This window comes from Gigantopelta aegis, chromosome 1 (genome assembly GCF_016097555.1).
Source record: "Gigantopelta aegis isolate Gae_Host chromosome 1, Gae_host_genome, whole genome shotgun sequence".
NCBI classification, from domain to species: domain Eukaryota; kingdom Metazoa; phylum Mollusca; class Gastropoda; order Neomphalida; family Peltospiridae; genus Gigantopelta; species Gigantopelta aegis.
The window spans coordinates 8,825,570-8,852,933 of record NC_054699.1 but is presented as its reverse complement, the minus strand read 5'-3'; the positions used below and the strand labels follow the sequence as shown (position 1 = coordinate 8,852,933).

The following is a 27,364-nucleotide window of genomic DNA, read 5'->3' as shown; positions in this document are numbered from 1 at the left end:
TATGGAGGCCACTTTGATGTCGCTCCTCGTGAAAGGATATTCGGCTTCAGTGTCCTGCAACGTCTTGGCGTGGGCCGTAATGATGGCTGTGTTGGGTCGCACTTTGCAGACTCTGAGGTACACATCTTGGATCTTGACTTTGTAATCAGGATTATCTTCTCCTGCCATCAGATGAAAGGAAGGCCTGGTCCGGAACAGTTTGATCTGTAGATTGATGCCATTGATGAGATAACGTTTTATGTCAAAAAAGTCTTCATATAGCGGTCCTTCCATATCCACGGTGCGACTCAATGCACAGAAATCACCTCTAATGGAAAATCCCGCATTTATGCCCGTTATCGGGTCTACACTGTCTATGTCTTGAGCATCATCTTTGTAGTAGAGCTGAGACTGAAGAGATGATTCTTTGGCTGTGGACGTGCCATTCAACAACACTTTGAGATAACTCTTGTAAGGATACAGATTGGTTGAGGTGGTGATGAGTTTTCCATTGAGTGTCAGATCCACTTGAGACCACAAACTCTGAAGCCACAGATTGATGGGTCCCACCTTTTCATCTTTTGTCAAGATGCTGCCATCGACTTTGGTGATTTTGGCTTTCACGTGTAGTTTGGTACGTTTCAGGTCGATGTAATCGATGCCTTGTCCATAAACGTTAAACTCCACAGGAATGTTTTCTGTGGTGATCTGAGATATCCTCATAATAGATTTTTTCCACAGAAGTGAATGTATGTGGAAGTTCAAAAATAGATAATTCTTCGGCATGGGCCTCTACTTCAGCTTTATTCATATAGGAAGCCATCTTATTTCTTTTTACTAAAGCGATCTGTCTTCTGCTTTTTCTGATTGCTTCTGCTCGTTGTGTCTCCTTTGCGCTTTCTTGGTGAACTGACTGGTCACTCTGTTGCTTTCCCTTTTATACTTTTCAGAAGACGTTTCTGTTCGGCCTTAGCTTGTTCCACCACTTGCTGCGTTGGGGAGACCATGACAACACTGGGTGCCAGGGGTTTGTTCTGTTCCTCTTTTTCTTTTTTCCACGTTGGGTCGTAGAGTTCTAGGCATCGATCCACACTGTACATGATCTGACTCTTTCCACCACGTTGAATTTCGAAGTGAGGCTGAAGTTTGCCTTGTGCCTGCAGCTTGTAGAAACGGGTCCACTTGTCGACCTTTGGAACATATAGCTTGTATTGGTCTGACATGTTGCTCCTCTGAAGGCTCTGTCTCAAATGATGATGGTCTTTGACAGACATCCTATTTATAGAGATCCTGCATATCGCCATCTATCCGTGACCACTGACCATACGGTTTTTGCTTTAATCTGATCCAAGTGACTGTCGTTCAAAATGAAGGCTAACAAAGGGGTGTTTTGTTTCAATATACGTTTTCTAGTTCTATTCATCACGGCAGGTGATACCAGCATTTTTAACATGTTCAGATACTCGTTGTTAGACTGTAAAAATCTACGTTTCTGTCCTGCTGTGACGTTAATACGTCCGTCCAGCAACCCTTGAACAATCGCCACCAAGGACATTTGTTCTGCATTCATTTCATTCAGTAATCCCATAGTCATCTGATAATTGTGAATGTTCATCATCATTTTTAAATAATTGTAATGTTTCAACACGTATTGGTCCATGTCTTAAAACCAAAAAGGCTGTGGTTTCACGTGAAGTGTCACCGTCACTGGTCCCGTGATAAATGAAGCTGGATTGCCATCTGCGTCCTGTATATAGATGTCCACGATCTGCAGATCTTCCAGTCTCAGGGGTATGTAATGATATTGTGAAAACACAAATGACCTTTCCTTTTTATTCCCCATCAAACAGATGCGTCTCAAAAGAGGCTCCTTTCTTCTCCAACGTCTGAGCTGTGGCAGATGTTGGAACACATGTAGATGTCACGAAAGTCTGATTTTCTCGAGACGTCCCAGTTCTGAATGGTGATTTCGGTGGCTGCTACCACCCACTTTTTACCGAGATGTAGTCTGTCATACAGATTGACCCTAAAAGACCAATGTGTGTTGTCGGGAAAGTAAGACGTGCTGTCTGTACTTCGAATGGTAATGTACTTATCCATGGTGCTTATTAGTTTTGATCTTGGGATTTGGCAGCAGATAACCCAAACTACTGCTGAGTAGTGCTGTCCACAAGTTAGAATTACCTCGATTGAGAGATAAGTTGATGATACATGTAATCACCACTACGTATATGATGATGATCTGAGAGAAAAAAACGGTTTCCGATTTGGGCACACGTTTACCAAACAATGTCCAGGTATCACCCAAATGACTTCTTGACAAAGGTTGTGTCTCTACAATTTCTTCCATGCTAATGAAAAGTCAAACATGTGCTGAGGCCTTTTATACTGTCTGATATCGAACAACGTCTGCTTCTGGAATCCACGAATTGTACTTCTTAGGCCAGTGAAACCATTGCACCAACACTTCTTTCTGTTTGTTACGAGTTCTCTTTTTTATGATGTCTTGGATACTGTACAGTTTATCAGGATTCTCAGTCACCTTTTGAAGTTCAGCTGCATAGAATGTCCCTTCAATGGGATCGCCACCCTAGACCTTTAATTTGTACAAGTCATGGCTTTGAGACCAGTATCTCCTTTCAATGGTAAATATTTCGCCAGACCATTTTTCTTGGTATTCCCGGTCAAATGTACCACGAAGATGACTGACTCGTACTTTGTCACCAATGTCAAAGGTAAACTTTGTCTTTTTGTGGATTACCTTTTTCGGTTTGATCAGGTACTGAGACAGGCGGACCTCTTCTTCATTCGTTTGGTTGACACTGGCTGGTGTTTGACCTAACATTCGATGTTTGGTATGGTTATAGCTATGGACGACATTCTCTAGAGCATCCATATACTTGTAAGTAAAGTTTTTTAACATGTAGCGATACAGATGCATTTTGATGGTTTTAATGACCCGTTCTGCATAACTTGCTTTGGTTTCATTGAGAGTAAACAGCTGCGTTATGTCATGTGACTTCAACAATGCTTTGACCCTATGGTTCTACTACATCTTTCCCTGTTTTTGATTTGAGTGGTATAACCCACACATACCTGGACAACAGGTCAATGATCACTATGAGGTATCTCACCCCGTCATTATATTTAGCCAAACTGACCATGTCCATCAGGTCAGATTGCCAGTGACTATCTATACCTTCCACAACATAGGTATTACGTGGAAATTTTCGTCTCACTTGATGTGTCATGGTATAGGTCTCTTGACCTTTCAACCATTTCTTAATATGTGCTAGAGGAATTTTAAATTTACCCTCTGCTTTGACAGCTTGATATAATTTAACAGGACCTGCATAACTCCCAGGGTGCTTTGCATCATAGTAAAGTGACTCGAGGTACTGTTCCCACTGAGACATGGTTTTCAACTGACTGATAGGTCATACATGTCATGCTATTTATAAACAACAGATAGAACACAAAATTTATTACTAAACAACAGATTGAAAATGTAGTACACAAAATACCAAACGCATATAGTTATTACATCATATAATAAAAAATCTAATGTCTGAACACGTTATTCACATAGGGACATCTCGGGGACAGTCTGTAATGTTCCATCAGTGGATCGTCCATTCTCTGCCATCGGTAGGCACGTAGTCCGCAGCAGTAACAGACGACGGCATCGTGATCCTCCATGTAATAGAAACCTGCCTTGGCAAGTCCCCTCGGTTTTTGACGTAAATGTATGGGCCACCACCCAAATGTCTGCATACGTGTATAGAATTCTCTCATTTCGGGTCGATGACAAAACTGATAATGTCTCGAACAGTAGTCTTCTTCATAGTCATCGGCTCTATATTTTTGGGCAGCGTCTGTTTGATCTGTGGGTTCTTTAATTTCACTATCTTCATAGTCAACATCTGTTTGGAGTTCACGGGTAGCACCCGCTCGATCTGTAGGTTCTTTTATTTCGCCATCTTTACCATCATCATTCTCTTCACTTCGATCCATGATCTCCTCTTTTCCATTTCTATTACAGTAAATTGTGTGACTTTCGGAACACTTGCAGATCAAGACGTCGTCTTCATCTCTGCTTCTGCTGCTGCTGCTACTAATGTCGCTCGAATATCCCGATGCCATCGTCTTCGTTCCAGATAGCCACAAGAATGTCAGAATCATAAAACACGTCTGTTCTCAAACACAGTCACAAAGCAAATGAAGTGTAAATCATAAATCCATTCTTTTATACTTTTGAGTTCCTCCAAAACAAAATGTTTGTCACACTCGTTTACCACTGATGACACTCGTTAGGGTTGCAGAAACTGCACTGCAGGAAGCCCATCTGGTTTTGATGGTCGTCTTGCATGGCGCAGGGTACAATCAAGTTCAGCTCTGGTACAAAGTCACTCATCATTTCGAAACAGTCTTTCAGTTTACTCCATTGTTGAAGGGAAAGGAAAGTTCCTTTCCTTGATGGCTTCACTGTGTCCACACACCACCACCACTGCCGAATGTCCACCCCGGCAATGTTTTTGTCCACGCTCACATACATGTTGGCACCAAGATGGTGAAACAATTTCTCTTCTTTCCTTTCCTTTAAAGCAGCTATGGTTTCATCAATTTGAACGGTACACGTAGACAGTTCAACCCAGTGTTTCAGGGTAAGGGTGATGCCTCGTTTATTAGGGAAAGTTTTCCCTTTATCACTGTCGAATTTTCTGATGTGTATCAACAGTTCTTGCTTCCATGGTTGGGCCATGACGTAGACATTTTGCCCAATTTCTAGTTGACATCTCGAGCTTTCACCCTGGCCATGGCTCTGGGATGAATTTGATGAATGTACCGATGCCACCTTCTTCTTCAAAATACAGTAAGCCGCAAATATGTGAATACTTCTGTAGCAAAACTGGACGTAGAGCGAATGAAGATACTAACAAAACTACCGTTTTTATATTCTAAAAAAGCAGTCCAAGGTCAGTCCAAGGACGTCAGAACCTGGCCAAGGCCAGGCCCAAGGACGTCAGTACCGGCCCAAGTATGCCAAGGCTAAAATATGAGTCACGGCTGCTTACCTGAATCAGGTATGCCAGTCACTGTCCTCTAGATAGGTCAAGGCTAGGTGATGAGTCACACAAGTACGTCAAGGCTATGACTTACACCAAGGTCGCACACCTGCCCAGGTATACCAGTCACTGCCTTCTAAGTCGGTCAATGATAAACAAATCGGTCAGGACGTCAGTACCAACCTAAGTCGGTCAGGGACACAGGCGAGCGTTCACCCTAGTAGACCACACCACTATGACTCGCACCAAGGTCGCACACCTGACAAGTACACCAAGGTCACGGCCAAGGTCAGACTATAACGACACACCTATGACTCATACCAAGGTCAAGGTCATGACGCCATACAGGCCCTTATACTACTGATGGTGTAAATGTCGCAGTAACGTAGGCATTTTTTTTTTTTTTTTAAATCGCATTAACATTCGGTAGGCCTATCTGTTTTTGTCTTCGGGCGATGTTCGGGATATCGTTATGTACAGCCCGAACATGAAAAATGCGAAAAAAAATTCAAAAAAAATATTTTTCCTACATTTAGTTTTTTTACATATATAAATGCATCGTGTTGAGGTGTATCTTTGTGCCAAATATGAACAATGTACACCTCGGCATTAACATTCTGGCTTTGTTTTTGTCTCCGGGCGACGTTCGGGCTCCGGGCTGCAAATAGGCTGAACAGGGGGGATACAGGCTTGGAACAGACAAGTTCTTTAACAATGGTTTTGGTAGCATTCCCATCGACCATCTTAGATAATTGTCGTAATCCTCAGGTGTGAAGTGGTCACTGCAAATCGAATCCCATCTTGACGGTCCTGTCCAATACGCACGTGTTCGGTTTAAAGGGAGGGTAAACTCAAATAAGAGCCTTATGTGGTGGAAAAATGCATACCCGAACCACCAACACATACTGACACTTTAACAAATGAAAAACGCGTAATTTTAGAATTAATAAAAAACACATGTTTATTCCTTCTAACTGGGGGCAGCCATTTTGTTTCGTTTTTGTGACGTCCGGTGGTATAGCTTGGGGCGAAGTGACGTCAGCTCCGTCCAACCCCTCTTAAGCACAGTGTAAACAAACGCTCTAATTTACGACAAGGCGCTTCGCTTTCATCAGCATGACTTGTAAAACAACATAAATGACTTGATAGTATAATAAACTATTTAACTAAATATATTTCAATTTGCATCAATAGAACAAAATGATGGAGTTATAGTATGTTTCTCTTTTTAAAAAATCCAAAGAAAAAATGCTTATTATTAGGCCTATTGGTAGGGTACGTTCGAGCAAAAACGACCACTCACGATACCCAAGTGATAATTTTCTTTTCTTTGGGACTACCTAATTGGTCCATTTTATGATTTTAGATGGGAAATCAAGGGTTTTACAGTAATAAAGTGATAATGTCCATTACGATTTGAGGGGCGTCCGCGCGGCTAACAGACAATACCTTGTGATCTTAATAAAAGAGGCACGTCTTTTTAGTGTGTCTAGAAACAGTGTATGGGGACCATCTAAATATACACCTGCCAATCAGGAACCACAGGTACAGGCCACGGAAAGAAAATACCAATTAACCAAGAACACACTCCGATTATTATTTCAGTACGTGGGTTAATTTATGTACAAAACAAGTATATATTATTTTTCAGTACAAAATAAGCCACTATTGTCAAAGTGTTGAATTAACTGTATTATGTTGCCGGCTTACTGGGATGGATATTATTACAGAATATTGCGATGCATCTGCCCTTTATATATAATAGCCGTCACATTTAAGCGTTTTATTAATTAACTATACGATTATACTTGTTGATATTAAACAATAATGTGCGTTATATATCGTTGAATATGCATACCAGGCCAAATGCCTTAATTGTACCTTCCTTTAAGAACTGCTTCCGTGCAAACAATGTCGGTTTGTCTTTCGGAAAAATATGCAAATTTCTTTTGCCTTTAACTGCAGCTTTTGTACATCCATAAAACACCGAACAATGGTTCACCATATTTCACATTTGAAAGATATCTTCATAATAATATTCCAAACATACAATTCAATTCAATAGAATAACATTTTCGCGTTTTAAAAATACACGTGTTCCATGTAAAATGACCAAAAGGCTGCGAATCACGCGTTCATGTTATGCCGGTTAGCGCGTCACGGGGTCACGTGACTTGACTTTTGGAGTTGGAGGCTTTTTGGCAAGCGATGGGAAAAACGCGACTTTTTATTGCGAATATCTTAAAAACGGGTAAATTTATTTTATTGATACTTCATATATATTGTAAAAGGTACACATGTATACGTAGATACCAAACAATAGTGAATTACGTTTTTGATAAATGTAGACCTTTAAAGGAACATTCCTGAGTTAACTGCATTATAGCATTATAACACCAAATAAAATCCCATAGACGACCATAGTAACATATGGGGGAATAACGGTTACATGCAACGTATCAATCAACATACACACAACATATATAAATACTAGAACACCTCACCCTTGAAATAAATCACAGATAATGGGGGGGGGGGGGAGGGGGGCAAGCTGCTAGTTTCTGAGATAACAGGAAGCGCCCTTCACAACCGCTATCCCGCACAAACATTGACCAGGTCATTTTTATGACATCCCACCTATCTTTCAAGCATCACAGTAATTGGTACAATAACACTGGTTCAAAGCAAATCACAGCACGTTTTTTGGTCACATAAAACAACACTTTATTACAACAAGTCCTGTCACATATGTCACCAATGGCATTCGAGGAACCATGAACTGCTGTATCAAAAGTTGGGTGTACCTCGAACTCTGACCTGGACGAGATGCTATTTGGTAGACTACTACCTATAAGATGTTTCCGACTAATAAAATATTTCTATGATTAAACTTACATATTAAATATATTTTCTTCTTCAGAATATCAGTGTCTGTATATTCAATGTGTTTCTGTTCGTCTTAATATTTGTAAGAAGTGCAAACTAGATTTTGTCTTCAAATAATTTCGTACGTACCAAAAATAATATTTTAGGAAATAAAATGAAATTTAACCTTGTATAAATATTAGAACGATCAACAACACGTTTAATATTATACAGCCACTAATATTTTATGCAGAAAAAATATATTTGATATGTAATTACAATCGTTAAAAGTTTCTGTTAGTCGATAACATCTTAAATATTGCAGCAAACTCAGGAATGTCCCTTTAAAGTGGTGTTATCGTATTTTACAGCTAACAAAGGAATTTAACTCTTTAAAAATAGTATAACAATTTAATTACTAATATTAGGGTGTATGTGTAATACACAACAGACGGTCAGGGTGGTAATTTTCGTTTGTTTATGTTTTGTTTACGTCGTTCACCTATAGTAGGCCATAACCACGAATTCATGTTTCCACAATTACTCCGTAAGCCACGCCCCCTTAGTTACTGTTACTCCGTCCCACAAGCTAACATCCAAAATGGCGGAATCCGCAGCAGACTGCGTAGCTGATCTAAAAAGTATTCCAGATGATATGTCTGTTTTATATCTTCCTGAGAGTTCGGGCCTTTTCAGAAAAGCACAAGAGAAAGGTTTAAATTATTTTACGTAAGGCTACATCCACGATATAAACATTTCCAACGAAAATAAACCGAAAGTAAATGCGAGATGCTGGCGTTCCATGAAGAAAAACGACTCGGCACACAAACTCCATATTCAAGTTTTCTTGGAGACGAAACAGCTATCAGAGGCTAACTGCTCCTGTAAAGCTGGGTGAGGATATTTTGGTATTAAACTAATATTGCAGCATGGTTTATTTTAGTGCAAAGCAAAAACAAAAGTAACAAACCACGGAATATAACAAATGACACACACGTGTTTTAAAGCTGCATTGTCAAGACTTTGTAATAATATTTGAACATTTACAATAGATCGCTCAACTGTTTAGTTTGAATTCACCTCACAACCAATTTCGGTCATATGCATCACACACACACACACACACACACACACACACACACACACACACACACACACACAGTGTCTTCTTCTTCTTCTTTTTACACTGTTCATGGGCCCAGTCTGTGGGCCCATTGGCCCATTTCTCGTTCCAGCCAGTGCACCATGACTGGTATATACTACCCTGTCTGTGGGATGGTGCTGCTAATCAAAAATAGTAGCCCATGAAGTGACAACAGTGGGTTTCCTCTCTCAATACAGTGTAGTCCTTAACCATGTCTGACACCATATAACCGTAAATAAAATGTGTTGAGTGCGTCATTAAATAAAACATTTCTTTCTTCTTTTTTTCTGTTCATGGGATGTGTGGGCATGTATATTATTCATATTTATAATAGGTAATTTGTATATAGCTAAATATCAACTGTGTATTATTATTTGAAAACAACAGGTGTTCATGAATATCAACGAATTTTGTTTTGTACTTCCAGGCTAAGTGGCCACTGCTCACACATTACTGGGCTCTTAAAAACCTTACAAGGATTCAAGCTGCACAATTTAACATCAGTCCCAGAACAGCAGAATTGTACGAGCATTCCAAGACAGTGGGGCCATCCAAGAGGGATGAAAATAAAGCCAATACCAATGAGCCATGTTGTGGTGGAAAGACCAACAGCAGAAGTCAGAAAACGAAAGCCTGTATTGTGTCAGTTGGACACACAGAAGAAGTAAGACTTATAATGTTGATTTGTTCTTTGATACTAATTATATCGATTCATTTTGAAATTAGCATCACCTCATTGAGATTTTTATTGTATTTCTGGAATATCTCAGTATGTTCTGCAACTTCTTTGCATATTGTAAAAATATACTCTCTGAAAATGTAGAGAAATAAATAATAAACAATAAACTGAATATAAAATGTACATGTATATTTTAATCAATATAATAAAACACAGAATTGATTATATTTTGCATAAACTAATTTCATGTTGTTGTGAAATTAATATTTAATAATTAACTGGAATGTAATATGATACTTTAAAAGTATTGTGCCGCTAACAATACGAAATTATTATGCACATAAATACCTCTGCAATATGAATACATCGTAATGACAACAATGTTACAATTCCTTTTTAACAAGTAAATACTACACCTTATAAGTTGGAAAACTGGCAAGATAGACTTAGATTATTTTTATTTGGATTGCAAATGGGGGGATTTCCAAGGAACCTATAAACAATGTTTTACTACATCTGTAGGTAGATATAATAATCATCATCTTTAGAACAGGTCTTACAATATTTTCTGTAAAATGTAGCAGTTGCTAATGCATCATAAATTGTTGTAAAGTTTGTTTTATTTGTTTTTAAGTTAGTATACAGCTTAGCATACGGTTATGCAACACATGTACTAATTATTTACACTTCAGACTTCCTCTTGTTGAGTCTTCTGATGTTAAAAAACTGAGACAACTCGATGGAACGCCACTGGGATATATTTTATCAGAAGATGGACCTACAGTAGATACACCTTTTGGGAAAGTACCTGTTGGCTCACTGTTATCATATCAGGTAAAAACCTTTCTTTCTGTTTTCCAATTTCATTTATCCCTAACAAATGTATCTTGAAACAATGTCAAAAAGCAACAAACTGCCCAAATCTGGCTTATGTTTTGGAAGAGCGAAGTTGGGATTGTATGAAAGACAATTCTGTAGTTTTTTTTTATTTTGAAAATTACTCTTTCAATGTGAATTCGATGTTTTGCAATTTTTTGTGTCAGTTCTGTATCTCCTGGGGACATCTGTGAACCAGACGAAGCAAATGGCGGTATATTTAATTTTAATCCTAGCTTTTCTAATTCGTTCCCAATGGTGAATCTTTTGTCTGCCATGACAGCATCTCCTTCCAGTAAATAACCTCTTTCATGTAGAGCTTTCAGTAAATCATAAAACCCACTGTTTGTTGTAATTTCTTTGTCTGATACAGACCCAGTAAACAGTTCAGAAACAAACATCAATGATCCACATGGATCACAACCAATAAGACACTTTAAGGTAGTGCTTGATTTGTAGTCACTGTACATTTGACTTTGTAGAGCCATAGCACAAGGAGATTGTGTTTTAATTTCTGTGCCATCAATGATAATCAGACTTGTGGGAAATTCCTTTTTGTAGTCAGCAGGCATATTGTTAATTATTATATCCCTGTGTGGCCAAATATTTAACTGTCCAAATTTGAAATACATGTGTTCAATCCATGCATTAAAAATCTCACTCGAAGATTGCAATGAAAGTCCAAATCGCATGGATATGTCTTTTAGGCCAAAATTATGCCGCAATCTACACAAACATAGAAAAAGACAATCTTTCAGGGCAAGCCTTCTAATGTCACTCCTACTTTTTCTGTAAGAAATGCAATTATCACTTGGTGCAAGAAAATCAAGGAGTGCAAGAAATCTTAACAGCTTTAATCCTGTGTAATACTGGAACAGATCTTTAAGTTTTCCATCTCTTCTACAGACACTATTAAAACCAAATCTTTCTCCATCTTCTAATTTTTTCTCTAATTCTGTTATTCGTGTCTTCTGCTCTTGTACTTTCTTAAGCAATTCATCATTTTGCATTGTTGTCTCTTCTAAATGTTTTCGAAGTTTCTGACTCTCTGCACTATGTACCATGTGACTCTCTGCATTATGTACCAGGTGATCAAGTGGGGAAAACCCTGAAAAGATATGAATGAAAAAGACACATTCAATGTACTTAACAAAATATTTTGTATTATATTTTAGACAAGAAACTTCAAAAATATAGAAGCCTCTGTGGGAACTGGATGCGGCAATACACTATTTCCAAAAACAGCACCTGTAAAGTTAACAGATGAATATCTTTGCTTAAATAAAGACTTTGCCCTGGTTGATGCAGAAAAACTGGAAAGCCAGACACAGGGACAGGCAAGCTGCCAGTTATGGAAAACATCAAGGGCCAAACGAATAACAGCGTCAAATTTTGGGAAAGTTTTACAACTCAAGTCTGTGCCATCTTCAAAATTCTTGGAGAATATATTTAACACCTGTCACGGAACATGCTCTTAAATTTGTTTCGCCTGTGGCGATTTTAATTGTGTTAGAGGGCCGTGTGCAGTTTATTGCCCGTAGCCCAGATGGGCAACTTGTTACGTAAGACTTCTGCGCGACCGTCCTCGATCGGTACGCCTAATACACACCCTCAGCCAGTTGCGGAGGCCATGTGGCTAGTAGTTACGTAATATCTCCGGTAGTGCTGTTTATGGCCAGGAGATTGCTCGCGGTTGGCGACAGCCAGACTGACGATCAGAGAGAAATATACCGACTCTAGTAGATGTAGAATATGAGATGATACGTGAGGTACCGCCTTGTACCCCCAGGCAAAATCCTGATTATAATAAATAGCTAGTGTTTTAGAGATATGGAGGAGAACGAATAGGAAGGCTCCGAGGGAACGTTAGTCCGTTTGGACTTTGGTAAATATATTTTCTGCTCTGTGTATAACCTTGATGTGATTGATGTGACTTTAAATATTTTAATACTGTATTATACCAATATTCTTTAGACAGTGTCTTCGGTCATCTGACGAAGTAAATCGTAGACTTTTTGTTCTAACATTATACGAGTATTTGGTAATATAAAGCTTAGCCAGCCATCCTAGCGGACCTAGGTACACTGTAGGTTATTGTCTTTATTGTGATAAGTTTTAATTCTGTGTTACAAGATTACTGAAAGAGTAGTTAAGGGTTAATTAAAAATTAACCAGTTAGGAATGGTGTTGTAATTCCTTTATTAATTAACTTCTCCTGGAAGCGTTTCTAAATTATCACACGTTACTGAACGACTAGTAAAGGTTAATTAAAAATTAACCAGTTAGGAATGGTGTTGTAATTCCTTTATTAATTAACTTCTCCTGGAAGCGTTTCTCAATTATCACACGTGTGGGTGTGGTGTAACGGTGAAGTGATTCGCATATTGTGTAACTAGACACCTAGAGATTAACTAATTAAGTGATTAGTTCTGGGTTGTTATTATTGCTGTTATTAATTAACTACTACGGCTGTACATTTGTCAGCGTAGATTAATACAGATTCCAAAGTGTATTGTGTTTTTGTTGTGTTTTCTAGAGAACTAACGTGCTATAATAATATATACTTATATAAGATCGTATCTCTGATCATACCTAGAGACGAGCCATACTAGGGTTTAACCGCCTGTTACAGAGAGATCTAATACATATACAGTTAGGAGAGATATTTTGATAATCGTGTTTTATTCAGTTACGGGAATTATAGAATCCCCGTGACAACATCAAAGAAATATCAGCTGCTCCCTTGGAATATGGCAGAAGAAATGAACCAAAAGCAAAAGCCAAGTATCTTGAACTGTATCATACAAGACACCAGACACATGAATGTGGACTGGTGGTAAATAAAGAATTTTTGTTTTTAGGTGCCAGCCCAGATGGTAAAGTATGTGATAACAATGATTGTGGCATAATTGAGGTCAAGTGCCCATATACTGCAAGAGACCATACAATTAATCAAGCAGTTGATGAACTTAAAAAAATTATTTTGAAAAGGGAAGGCAATTCAATTATTTTGCCTCAGAATCATCAATACTATGACCAGGTTCTGGCTCAAAGTTTTGTGACTTTGTAGTTTATACCACTAAAGACTTGCATGTTCAGCGGATTTATCCGAATATTGACCATATGCAAAACATGTTGCTAAAATTATCTTTGTTTTACATGAAATATGCAAAACCCCATCTAGCCGAAATGGAAAAAAACAAGTAGTTTAGGTGTATATTGAATATACAGGTGTATATATGTTGTGGGTTAGGTTTCATTTTTGTGTAAATAATTTACACAACACATTATTATTACTACACATAAATGTGTAATTAATGCATTGAACACTTGAACTTACAGTTTTCATCAGTTTGAGTACTTTCATCTTTATGGAATTCTGTAGGTGGAGCATTTTCATTGTCATCGGGTCTGGTGGCACTGAAATCATGAGAATGTAATCAATTAATGTCAGGGCTTGTAGATTGTGGTAGCCCTATCCCCATGGCTAATGATATTGAATGCTGGGCTAGTCAATAACTGCTATTGCCATGCCCAACGGTTAGTAAAAATATTTGGTCAAATTTTACAGTCAAGTCTATTTTGTAAATATGACTATCCTGCCTCCACCCCTACCCCAATGTTAGTGTTTTAAGCTCTACCTCACTCTTTAGGTGACAAATCCGATTATTCCTATTAATTAGTCAAATTAAACTAAAGTTGGGCTAGTGATTTTTTAATTATGGCTAGTAAATTTAAAAAATCACTGATCCCATGGCTACTGGATTTTATGAAAATTCTAGAAGCTCTGAATGTATTTTGTATTTTCTTGTTATTAATCTTGTATGTGAAAATCACAATAAATAAATTTGTTCAGCCAATGACTGCAAATTATCTTTAACACATTAAAAACCAGTAAGAAAACAACACCCAAGGTATTTGTAAACAAAACCTGAGAAATTGTGACTTAAAAGTCATGTACTTGAACTTGCTTTAAATGGGGTTACCTACTCTGTATTACTTTCGATTGAAATCTCCTGTAATCGCCGTTTCTTTGGTGGGGGTCTTGGCGGTGTTGATCGACTCCCATCTGCAGCTACTGGATCAGGGTGTATCTCTGTTGGGCCTCTCTCTTTCTGTAAAAGAAAATATTTTCAGATATCAAAATGCAAAATGCAAAAAAAAGGTAAGCTACAAATGGTGAAAAAATAAAATAAAGCATGGCTGTATAATTTCATTTCATATTATGCATCTTCAAATCATGTTTTAGAATGGTGATATGCATTTAAAATATTCTTGAACTACAGAAAAAAAAAAGAGTAACGTTTGTTTTATTTAACGATGCCACTAGAACACATCGTTTACTAATCATCGGTTATTAGACGTGAAATATACGGTCATTTTGATATGTTTGTCTGAGGAAGCCCTCTACATTTTATCATGTAGCAAGGGATCCTTTATATGCACTTTCACATAGACAGGAGAGTACATACCACAGCCTTTGGTATACCAGTGGTAGTGCACTGCCTAGAACTGATTTTTTTTTTTTTTAAATTGGTCCATCGAGTGGATTTGATCCTGAACTACAAATGAGTAAAATTACAACGAATGTAAGAATACTTTGAATGACTCGCATGCATTACCATTCCTTATTATGGTAATGCCATATTTAAATTTACATTTCTTAGTTTTCTACTCCTGTATGTTTAAATTTGAATTTTAAATAAATAAATAACTATGAAATAAATAAAAATGAGATAATTTCATGCACAGCTACACTCACCTTTGAACAAACATACTTGTGCTTGTTTATGTTATCAACATTTAGTTGAGAGTGTGGTCGTCTGCATAGTCGAATCCATTTTAAAAACATTTTTCTCGTTGCGTTTTCGGCTTCGGAAACGGTATAAATGTCAAATGCTGTCCACTTTCGTACCGTTCATCCGATTTGCATGTACCCCAAGCACATCGCTTCACCACTGTGCCTATGAATAATGCCTTCTAACAAAGGAAGTATTAGCGCTTACTTAACAACTGAACTAAACAATGATCAACATAAAAACACCGCTTGTGGGACAATATGGCGGACGGAAATAAAGCATTATGGGTGTGTGGAAATAGCGCGCTTTGATAGGTTGAAGTTCCAAAGTGATTGACACCTGTGGAAACATGAATTGTCCGTGGCCTAACCTGTTTTGTCACCTACCTTCTCGAGCAAACCCTGTGTCTGCAGCAGTGGGTCCAAAAATTCTAGTGGGGGAGGGGTTTCACAGCATAACTTTCAAAAATGTGTTACATAAAAAAACCCACTTTTATTTATCTTTTTTTTTTAATATGTAAAAACAATAATAATAAAAAATAAAATTCTGACGGGGGGTGTGGTTCTCTGGAGGATTACGTCTTTATTGCATATTTACCTCCGAGCAGAGACAGGGCTGGTGAAAAAATTAAAGGGACTGTCCTTAGTTTGCAGCCACTACTATCTCATACTAAATGCATTTTCTTGTTTAGAATACCAGTGTCTGTATATCGAATGTGTTTGCGGTCATATACTAATGTTTGTAGCACTTATATATCTTTTCGTACGTACGAAATTAGTGTGTGGTAAAATCCGGTATGGAATACTTCAAGCATTAGGACAACAACAAACACCTTACAAATAGAGACACTGATATTTTAAATAAGAAAATGTATTTAATTTGTATGTTGCGTCATCGAAAACGCTCAAATTTTACAATGGTTGTAAACTCAGGACTGTCCCTTTAACAATCTTTTTACTGCTGTTTATGACTGACAAGCGGTCGTACAGGTAGTACAATACCAAATAACTTCCGGCTGGGTCAAAGTTGGAGGTGCACCGAGCTTTTGACAGAGAAGTGAACACCACAAGTCCTGTGATTGGTTATAAATGTGAGTGTGTTGGTTGTAAAAAATAATAGTTTCATCTGGGTAAAATAAATGTGCAATTTTATTTCATCTAGTACCAATGTGTCAAGTAGCCTTGTGCTTGAAACATGTATGGGGTACCTGTAAAAAAAAGTACTCAAATTTTGTGCGAAACTAGGGTAGTCATAGACGCTACCCGTTATCTCAGAAACGAGCAGCTTGACCCCCATTTTTTTCTGATTCACTTTAAGTGTAAGGGGTGGTAGTATTTATATCCGTGGCGTTTATGTCGGTTGATACGTTGCAGGTAGGAGTTTTAGCCGTATATGTTACTATTGTCGTCTATGGGATTTGATTTGGTAGTGTACACCCTACAATGCTCAAACTGTGTCTATGGTTCAACTCAATCCCCAACCACAGTTTTGGGATCGATCCCCGTTGGTGGGCCCAATGGGCTATTTCTCGTTCCATTGCACCACGACTGGTATATCAAAGGCCGTGGTATGTACTACTCTGTGGATTGTGCATATAAAAGATCCCTTGCTGCTAATCAAAAAGAGTAGCTCATGAAGTGGCGACAGCTGGTTTGCTCCTTCAATATCTGTGTGGTCCTTAACCATGTCTGGTGCCATATAACCGTAAATAAAATGTGTTGAGTGCGTCATTAAACAAAACATTTCTTTATTTATTTATGTAAAAATCATCGGGATATTGTATTTCCATCTCATTCATACAATAAATGTTCTTACTCTTTGAGGGTTTTTTCTTTCTTTTGTGTGTGTGTGTGCGTGTGTGTGCGTGCGTGTATGTGTCTGGACATTATTGGGAAGTAATACCGATTTCGCTTCATAAATCATCTTTAAAAAAAAATTGATAATGCATTGATTCTGTAATACTGTAAACTAGTTTGGCAAGACATTAATATGGATGTATTCCAGCCAGTGCACCACGACTGGTGTATCAAAGGCCGTGGTATGTGCTAGTCTGTCTATAGGATGGTACATATAAGAGATCCCTTGCAACTAATGGAACAATGTAGCGGGTTTTCTCTCTAAGACGTAATGTCGAAATTACCAAACGTTTGACATCCAATAGCCAATGAATACTAAATCAATGTGCTCTAGTGGTGTCGTTTAATTTTTTAATTTTTTTTATATATTATGTATGTAGTAGTTGCCCTTTTGTCGTAATTACAATTAGATAATGCTTGCGTTGTTTTTGTTTTGTTTTGTTCTCTGTTCTTGTCGTTTTCTTTTTTTGGTTTTAATGTTGATGTGAGGGGGGTGGGGGGTTGTGCTATTTTTGTTGGGGTTTTTGGGGGGTTTCATTTTCGGAAAATCAAAACCCACATGCTCCGGAACTTTGGTTTTGTTTAACGACATCACTAGAGCACATTGATTTGTTAATCATCGGCTACTGGATGTCTAACATATGGTCATGGAGGAAACCCAATATATTGTTCCATTAGTAACAAGTGATCTTTTATATGCACCAACCCACAGACAGGATAGCACATACCACAGCCTTTGATATACCAGTCGTGGTGCACTGGCTGGAACGAGCAATAGCCCAAATGGCCCACCGACGGGGATCGATCCCAAAGCGACCGCGCATCATGCTACTGAGCTACGTCCCGCCCCATAAAACCTTTAGAGTCTAGACTGGAGACTGATAGAGACAGAAACGTCATGGCAACGCCATACAAATTGCATGCGTATGACGTCATTTGAGATTGAGCCTGTTTTGTAAGCACGGGACCTGGAACCGCCACTGAGTAAATGTGATGACAGGTTCGTTGTGATCTCTGTTGACATATAGTGTACTTTTGCAAAACAATTAAAGCAACACAAATTTTAATATTTTCACAAACTGTAATGGGAAAAAATGAAATTTACATGGCATCACATTATTTATAAATAATATGTTTGTTTTGTTGGGTGTTTTTTTTCTTTTTTGTAAACTAATCTGCAATACATTAATTATATACAAAATAATAAAACACAATGTATATAAAGTAACGAATGCTCACCAGTTTCCAATCGCTACACATTACCCTGTCTCCTAATTGACCGTTATTTTGTATACATCTTGTATAAACAGTCTGTTTGCAATCGCTACACATTACCCTGTCTCCTAATTGACAGTTAGTTTGTATACATCTAGTATAAACAGTCCGTTTGCAATCGCTACACATTACCCTGTCTCCTAATTGACAGTTAGTTTGTATACATCTAGTATAAACAGTCCGTTTGCAATCGCTACACATTACCCTGTCTCCTAATTGACAGTTAGTTTGTATACATCTTGTATAAACAGTCCGTTTGCAATCGCTACACATTACCCTGTCTCCTAATTGACAGTTAGTTTGTATACATCTAGTATAAACAGTCCGTTTGCAATCGCTACACATTACCCTGTCTCCTAATTGACAGTTAGTTTGTATACATCTAGTATAAACAGTCCGTTTGCAATCGCTACACATTATCCTGTCTCCTAATTGACAGTTATTTTGCGTCAATAGGGAGCCGATGAATTGGCATGTAACTCTATTACGAACAACGCTAAAATTCATATAAAAAAAGTATTAAGTTTTAAACCCATACCACCTCGCAAAACATTTTTTTTTGTAAAAAAAACAAAAACAAACAAAACCCACCAGCAATCTGTGTAAACAAAAACGTTTTTCTTTACTAATTACCATCAAATTGCACAGGTTAAATTAGTTTATATGTATACAGGGGATGAAGACAACTGATGGAACAGCCAAAGGAAGCGCCTGCCATTCCACATTGATTAATTACTCCAAATGGAACCGCATACCTTGGCTTTTCAAGCATTTTGTCTTCACCCCTGTATTAGAAATGATCTTTTATCTATACAGTTGAATTATAATATGTTAAGATTTTAGTTTTCTATAACCTGTTTTTTTCTACAATAGTTTTTTGCAACAAAAAACCCCAGATTATTAGACTCGGTATGGGTTTAAAACTTTAGTATCATATACGTTTTAGCAGGCAAATAAGCCAATTCGTCGCTCTCCTGTGACTACAAATGGATTATAAATGTACAAACATGGATTCGACAACATTGCAGGTAATGTCAAACATTAATATCCTTAAGTCAGAATTCATTTACTATATTTTGAGTTCAACATCATAAGTTTAATTTATTTACACATGTAATGCTTTTTAAATTAACATTTGTAACTTTAAAGCAAATCCACTTAATGGTTTAATCTACAGCTCCAGAATGAACTAAACAAAGTGTTATATCAGTTTCCACAGAATGTCTGCCGCCACGCTATCTTAACTACGGTTAATTGGGCTTCCATTGTTTTATGCCAAGTGGTTACAGTTGCGGGCTGACAAATGTCATGCGAATCGGTGCAGTAGGTTCGAGTCCTGCCAATACTAAGAAACTGTTCTGAGACGATACTTTGAGAATAGTTCTAGAGCATCTGGGAACATCATTAAACTAACGGTCGAAAAAGTAAAAAATGTTTAATATTAATATTAGTATTAATATTAACACAGAAAGGACATTATGATTGCCTAAGTAATGGAAAGCCGACCATGGGACTCAGAAAGCCTCGTCTCAGGTCACATTGTTCACCACCATGGGTGTACATCTTCTATGCCATATGACCGCAAATTATTGATTCTTATAGCCTTTCACAGCCGCGACAGCGTGACCCTGTCCATATTTCTGAAATAGCCCCATAAATCTGAGGCTGTATCTAGATTTGTTACAGTTACAATTAGCTCGAAAGAACAATAATCTTCGAAATGGATTAAAAGGACAAAATATAAAAGTGAATATCACCAATTCAGAAAACAACACAACAAAATACAAACTTTTAACAAAACCGGTTAACACAGTATTCAAAATAAGACTCCCACCCCAATCCACACAATTTCTACCAAACCATTCACTGCTATTCCGAAATTCACAATGGAACGCCAGTTAAAAAGGAGAAAGTGCATCCGTATTCTTTCACGAACCCCCCCCCCCCCCCCCCCCACCACCACCCCCCCCCCCCCCCCCCCCCCCACACTTCACCCTATGACTCAAATACTGACACAAGTTATGATTCATTGTTAAATATGTTTTCAATGTTTATCACAGTATTCACCACAGAAATATCTCTCCGAAAACACGACTGCTCCCCTCCGCCACTAGTCAAGCATTCACACAGGTGTTGATTCGCCATCAACAGCAGCGCTTTGCGTGTCTGTCTCCAACTGGTTCCCTTCTCCATCCTCTACGTCATTTTCATCCGTGACAAAAAATACCTCACTGTTGGCTGGCTTCTCGTCAGCCTCTTCCGGCTGTTCATCCTGTGTAGACTGGTGATCCAGCGTGTCAGGAGGACCTTCACCATCAGCTGTTGGCGAGTCTATTCTCACCACCGTGGATTCGTTCTCTCCAAATTGCACGTCATTCTCTGTGAACCTTTCCTCAACAGTTTGTATTTCATCAACAGTTCATTCACCTCTATCGATGGTTTCTACCTCCTCATAAAGTTCTTCTCTTTCCTCATTAGCATTTCTCAGATCAATAATTTCTATTACATTAACGGTTTCTATTTCATCAACAGTTCTTTCTCCCCCCTCAACATTTTCTGTTCTATCAACAGTTTCCTCTCTTTCAACAATAGGATCTATTTCAACAACAATTTCTGGTTCTTCTCTTACATCAATATTATTATTGTGTTTCATAAACAGTTTCTATTTCACCGTTAATTCGTTGATTTTCATAAGCAGGTTCTATTTCATCGGTACTGCCTAGTGCATTGTTATCAGTTTCTATTCCATTACCTATGACGGACTTTTCAACACTAACTTTTATTCCATCACCAGTTTCTAGTTTTTCATCGATAATGTGTATATCATTTCCACTTGTCTTACTTTCATCAACATTTTCTAAATCATCAACACAAGTTTGCTTTTCACCAACAATTTCTATCGCATCACCAATACCTTGTCGTTCATCACCAGTTGCTTGTCCTTCATCAACAGTTTCTACTTCATTATCGAATTTTTCACTTTCATCAACTGTTCCCATTTCATCAACAGTTGCTATTGCATCGGCGCTTTCTCGTTTCTCATCAACAGTTTCTACATCATCGCCAGTCCTTCGCTCCACAGCAACATTCGCTATTCCATCAGCAGTTTCTGATCCATCAACATTCGCTATTCCACCAGCAGTTTCTGTTCCATCAACATTCGCTGTTCCATCAGCAGTTTCTGTTCCATCAACATTCGCTATTCTATCAGCAGTTTCTGTTCCATCAACATTCGCTGTTCCATCAGCAGTTTCTGTTCCATCAACATTCGCTGTTCCATCAGCAGTTTCTGTTCCATCAACACTCGCTATTCCATCAGTAGTTTCTGTTCCATCAACATTCTAATCCTCACCTGCGGCCCTATGGCGCTGACCATCATGTATGGTTCATCCTTCCACCGGCCGGACTCGCTCGTAACCGACGCAGCGTTCACATTGATTAATTAATCATCGACCATTGGATGTTAAACATTTGGTAATTCTCACTCGTTGTCATCAGAGGAAACCCGCTACATTTTTCCTAATGCAACAAGGGATCTTTTATATGCACTTTCCCACAGACAGGAAAGAACACCATGAGAAGAGGACAAAATTAAATAGAAAAAAAGTTATTATTTTTTGTTTAACGACACCACTAAAGCACATTGATTTATTAATCATCGACTATTGGGTGTCAACATTTAATAATTTTGATATATAGTCTTAGAGAGGAAACCCATTACATGTTTCCATTAGTAGAAAGGGATCTTTCACATGCACCTTCCCACAGACCGGACAACACATACCACGGTATTTGATATACTAGTTGTGGTGCACTGGTTGTAACGAGAAATAACCCAATGGGCCCACCGACGGGATCGAGCCTAGACCGGCCGAGCATTCAACAGAGCTAGCAGTACACAGTTAGCTCCCTTGTGTACGCAGGAAAGAGTTCGCGTGTTGCTTTTGCACAGATCCATATTTGAAGGCTTACTATTTGGAATATGAAGTAAATTCTTAAGCTTAGTGATAGCAAAGGAGTTAATATTATATTTTAAATAACAATTGGTTTTTCATCAGCAGTGCACATGGTTTAGCTGTAAAGAGGCTTGATATTCATACACCGGGTTTTCCTTGTGACAAACGTGGGATAATTTTCAAGCAAGCTGATTTTGTGAAAAATTTAATAGCTAAACCTTTATTCAAATTCGAGTTTGATGAGCAAAGTTTCCATAAATATATGTGTGATATCCGCCAACTCCCGCTTGGACGTAGTTTGTATGGCTGTGAACATTGTCAAAACAATGCACACAAAAGCATGCAGTTTGGACACATTATGTTGAAAGTAACATAAACATTTCACTAAAGATATTTAAAATGAGTCCTCTTTATAATTATGAACCTTTTTGTAATTTCCTTGAGATTAAAAATACCTGTATCTTTCTTTATTTTTAACCACAGGTGGGTATTTAAGATGCTATGGGCTAGTATACATAATTCTCAGCTGAAGATTCACAAATAACTGTGGTCATCCAGATGCAGTGGCGTAACGAAGAGGGACCACGGGGGCCATGGAACACCACACACACACACACACACACACACACACACACACACCACACACACACACACACCGCACACACACATACACATATACACACCACACACACACACCACACACATACACACACATAACCACCACACACACATACCACACACACATACCACACACACACCACACACAAACAGGCACACGCACACATACACATACACACACACACAAACATACACATACACACACACATACACACCACACACACACACACACACACCACACACACACACCACACACACCACACCACACACACATACACACACTCACACACACCACACCACACACACCACACACACATACACCACACACACCACACACACACACACACACACACATACACACACTCACACACACACACCACACACACCACACACACATACACCACACACACCACACCACACACACACACACACACACACACACACACACACACCACACCACACACACACACACACATACACCACACACACCACACCACACACACCACACACACATACACCACACACACCACACCACACACACCACACACACATACACACACTCACACACACCACACCACACACACCACACACACATACACCACACACACCACACACACGCACACACACACACACCACACACACGCACCACACACACATACACCACACAAACACCACACACACACACATACACCACACAAACATACCACACACCACACACCACGTACACACACACACACGACATACGCACACCACATATACACACACCACACACACATACACACACACATCCACACACACCACACACACACACATACACACACAACATATATACACACACACAAACACACACAAACCACACATACACACACACCACACACACACACCACATACTTACACATACACCACACACACACACCACCACCACCACATATACACACACACCATATACACACACCACACACACCACACACACACCACATACACACACCATACACACCACATATACACACACATACACATACACCACACACACACATACACACACACACCACATATACACACACACCACATATACACATGCATACACCTCATATACACACACACATACACACACACCATACACACACCACATACACACGCACATACACACACACACACACACACCACATATACACACACACAAACACACAACACACACACACCACATATACACACACATACACACCACACACACACCACATGTAGACACACACCACATATATACACACCACATGTACACACACACACACCACATATACACACACACAAACACACCACACACACACACCACATATACGCACACATACACACCACACACCACACACACACACACCACATATACACACATACACACCACACACACACCACATATACACACATATACACACACACCACATATACACACACCACATATATACACACACACCACATACACACACCACATATACATACACACCACATACACACACCACACACACACACCACATACACACACGCCACACACACACGCACCACACACACATACACAGCACACGCACATACACACACATCACACACACACACACCAAACACACATATACACACACATATACACATCACACACACACCACACACACACCACACACACCACATGCACACCACACACACACATACACAAACATGCACACACCACACACACACACCACACATACACATACCACACACACACATACACACAAACTCACACCACACACACCACACAAACCAGGCACAAACCAGACACACATACACACACACAAACACACACACCACACCACACACACAATCAAAACCTTTTTCTTTTTTACTGTATTAAATTTTATAAAACCATACATACATACATACAAACATACATACATACATGCATACATACATACTTACATACATACACCAAAAGGTACATACATACACACATACATACATACATGCTAGTTCGTCATCGAATATATGTATGTTTAAGTCAAAACCCGACATGCATACAATAGAGATATTCAAAATATAAAAATACATATATAGCCAGTGCCAGGTCTGTCCACATCTGTATGTAAGTCAAACGTTGCCAAGCCATGGGGCCTTATAACCGCGTGGTTGTTGGACCGGTACGAATATGGTCGACTAACGATCGTTATATTTTTTGTGGAACGTAGTTGGTCTGATTGGTAGCGTTCCGGCCCAACAATTGCGGGCGATTGGGTGCCACAGGTTCGGGTCTCGGTAACGGCATGAGGAAATTTGTGACGGCAATAAAGTTTTTTAATATCCAGTGCCAGTGCGTCATTGAATATATGTATGTTTAAGTCAAAATCCGACATACATAAAATAGCGATATTCAAAATATAAAAATACGTACATACACCAAAAGGTAGTTCACCAAGATAAACCTCGCGTGCAAGCACAACAGCGAGGTTCACCTAGCCTAGCCATTCCGCCATTAGCGGATTCTAGCAGCCACTTTGTAGCAGACAATTACGCTGGCAGACAATTTCAGCTGACACGCATGGCGACGTTCTAAACACCGGACTCACACGCCTTTCAAAGACCTTTTAAGACATAAAAATGAGTCGTGGTTGTTATTTTGATTTTGTGTGTGTGTGTGTGGGGGGGGGGGGTATATAAAGATACTCTTTTAAACTCTGAAATTCTTAAGTTATAGTGAATACTAATAATTAGCATATCAGTGTGTTTGAAAGGCGTATGAGTCCGGTGTTTAGAACGTCGCCATGCGTGTCAGCTGAAATTGTCTGCCAGCGTAATTGTCTGCTAGAAAGTAGCTGCTAGAATCCGCTCGGTGAAGTATTTTATTTTATTTTATTAACTTTAATTTATTTTTACTTTTAAGTTATTTTATTAACTTTAATTAATGTTTAGTTTTATGGTTTTTGTTTTATTCATTATGGAACGAGAAATGACTTCACCGATCCTTTTTCACATACAAGATTGTTCCGAGTTTCATTTTCCTCCCAAAATGCACCGCGCGTTTTAAACACAAGTCATACAGTCGGTCGTTTTTCCTTTAATTCAAAGTGAAGATCGTTTCAAAGTAAGTATTTCTTAGTGTCCATATGCTCGAAATAGATCACAATACACGATTTGGGTGGGAAAACGTGATGACAGTCGTTTTTCTTTTAGTTTGACCGCAATTCGGATTGAATTCCGTTCCGAGCAAAACTACTCGGAAGGGCGCTAATAGCGTTACTCGTAGGCAGGATTAACTTTGGTAGTGCTTGCACTTGTAGACAAAGTTAATCTTGATGAACTAACCAAAAGGTATAGTGGCAAGACTGCAAGTCGCGGACGATTCGGTACCATAGGTTCGAGTCCCAGCAACGGCATGGGACAATTTGTGAGGCCAGAAAGGATTTAAATATCCCCTGCGCCAGGGCGTTAATATCTATGTATGTAACAGTCAACCTCGACATACATACAATATATAGATATTCATACATCAATACATAGTGTGGGTTGGCTACGCCAGTGACCAAAAATTAAAATTACATCACCTTGCACGTGGATTCCGTTGGGTAAGTGGACGACCTCTTCGCTGACATCCACGTTGCTTTCCGGTTTGGAATTGCTATTTTCAAAATTCTGTCCATTTTCACACCCCCCCCCCCCCCCCCCCCCTCCCCTCCCATCCCAAGTCAGGCCAGCCGATTTTATCGGAGGTCGGACTCGGGATGGGCGTGTTCGAAACCCTAGTGGTAAACGAACACGTTAAACTAGTTATCTATCTATTTAATTTCTTTTTGACCGCCCGATCTAATCTAGCGACCAAATTTAATGAGTAGATTTTTTGTTATTAATTAGAGATGCGCATCAAAATTTTAAAGGTTCACTATTTAATTTTTGGATGTAAATTTCAAAATTGTTCGCTTAATTTTTTCTGCTCCGGAGCAAGTCACCGGGACGAACATGCTCGAAACTCTAGTGGTATATGAGCATGTAAAAATTATTCGCACTCGCACTCTGTCCACGCCTGTCGCAGCCTCTCAAAGGTCCGAGCTCGACGGCCGTACCCCGGGGCTGTCTTCGGACGCTGGGATCTCATTGGGAACGACACGTCGTCCACGTCGGATACAGGCGAATCTGAAATCATTTCATTTCATGTGTGCTTAGTTTGGTGTTTTTATCCAAGGTAGAGATAAATAGTATCTAACGGCCACTCATGTAGTATTATCTAGTATGATACGTACC

The 27,364-nt window shown here is 38.9% G+C and overlaps 1 protein-coding gene across 1 annotated transcript; it reads right to left on the bottom strand.

The window, feature by feature from the left end:
- Window positions 1-9,929: 9,929 nt before the first annotated feature.
- Window positions 9,930-25,525, bottom strand: LOC121388248. The gene is made up of 4 exons (XM_041519552.1): window positions 25,521-25,525; window positions 14,600-14,724; window positions 13,950-14,029; window positions 9,930-11,717 (listed from the first exon to the last, which is right to left on the bottom strand). The coding sequence occupies exon 4, from the start codon at window positions 11,671-11,673 to the stop codon at window positions 10,597-10,599; it is 1,077 nt and encodes a 358-aa protein (XP_041375486.1). The 5' UTR covers window positions 11,674-11,717; window positions 13,950-14,029; window positions 14,600-14,724; window positions 25,521-25,525; the 3' UTR covers window positions 9,930-10,596.
- Window positions 25,526-27,364: the final 1,839 nt, after the last annotated feature.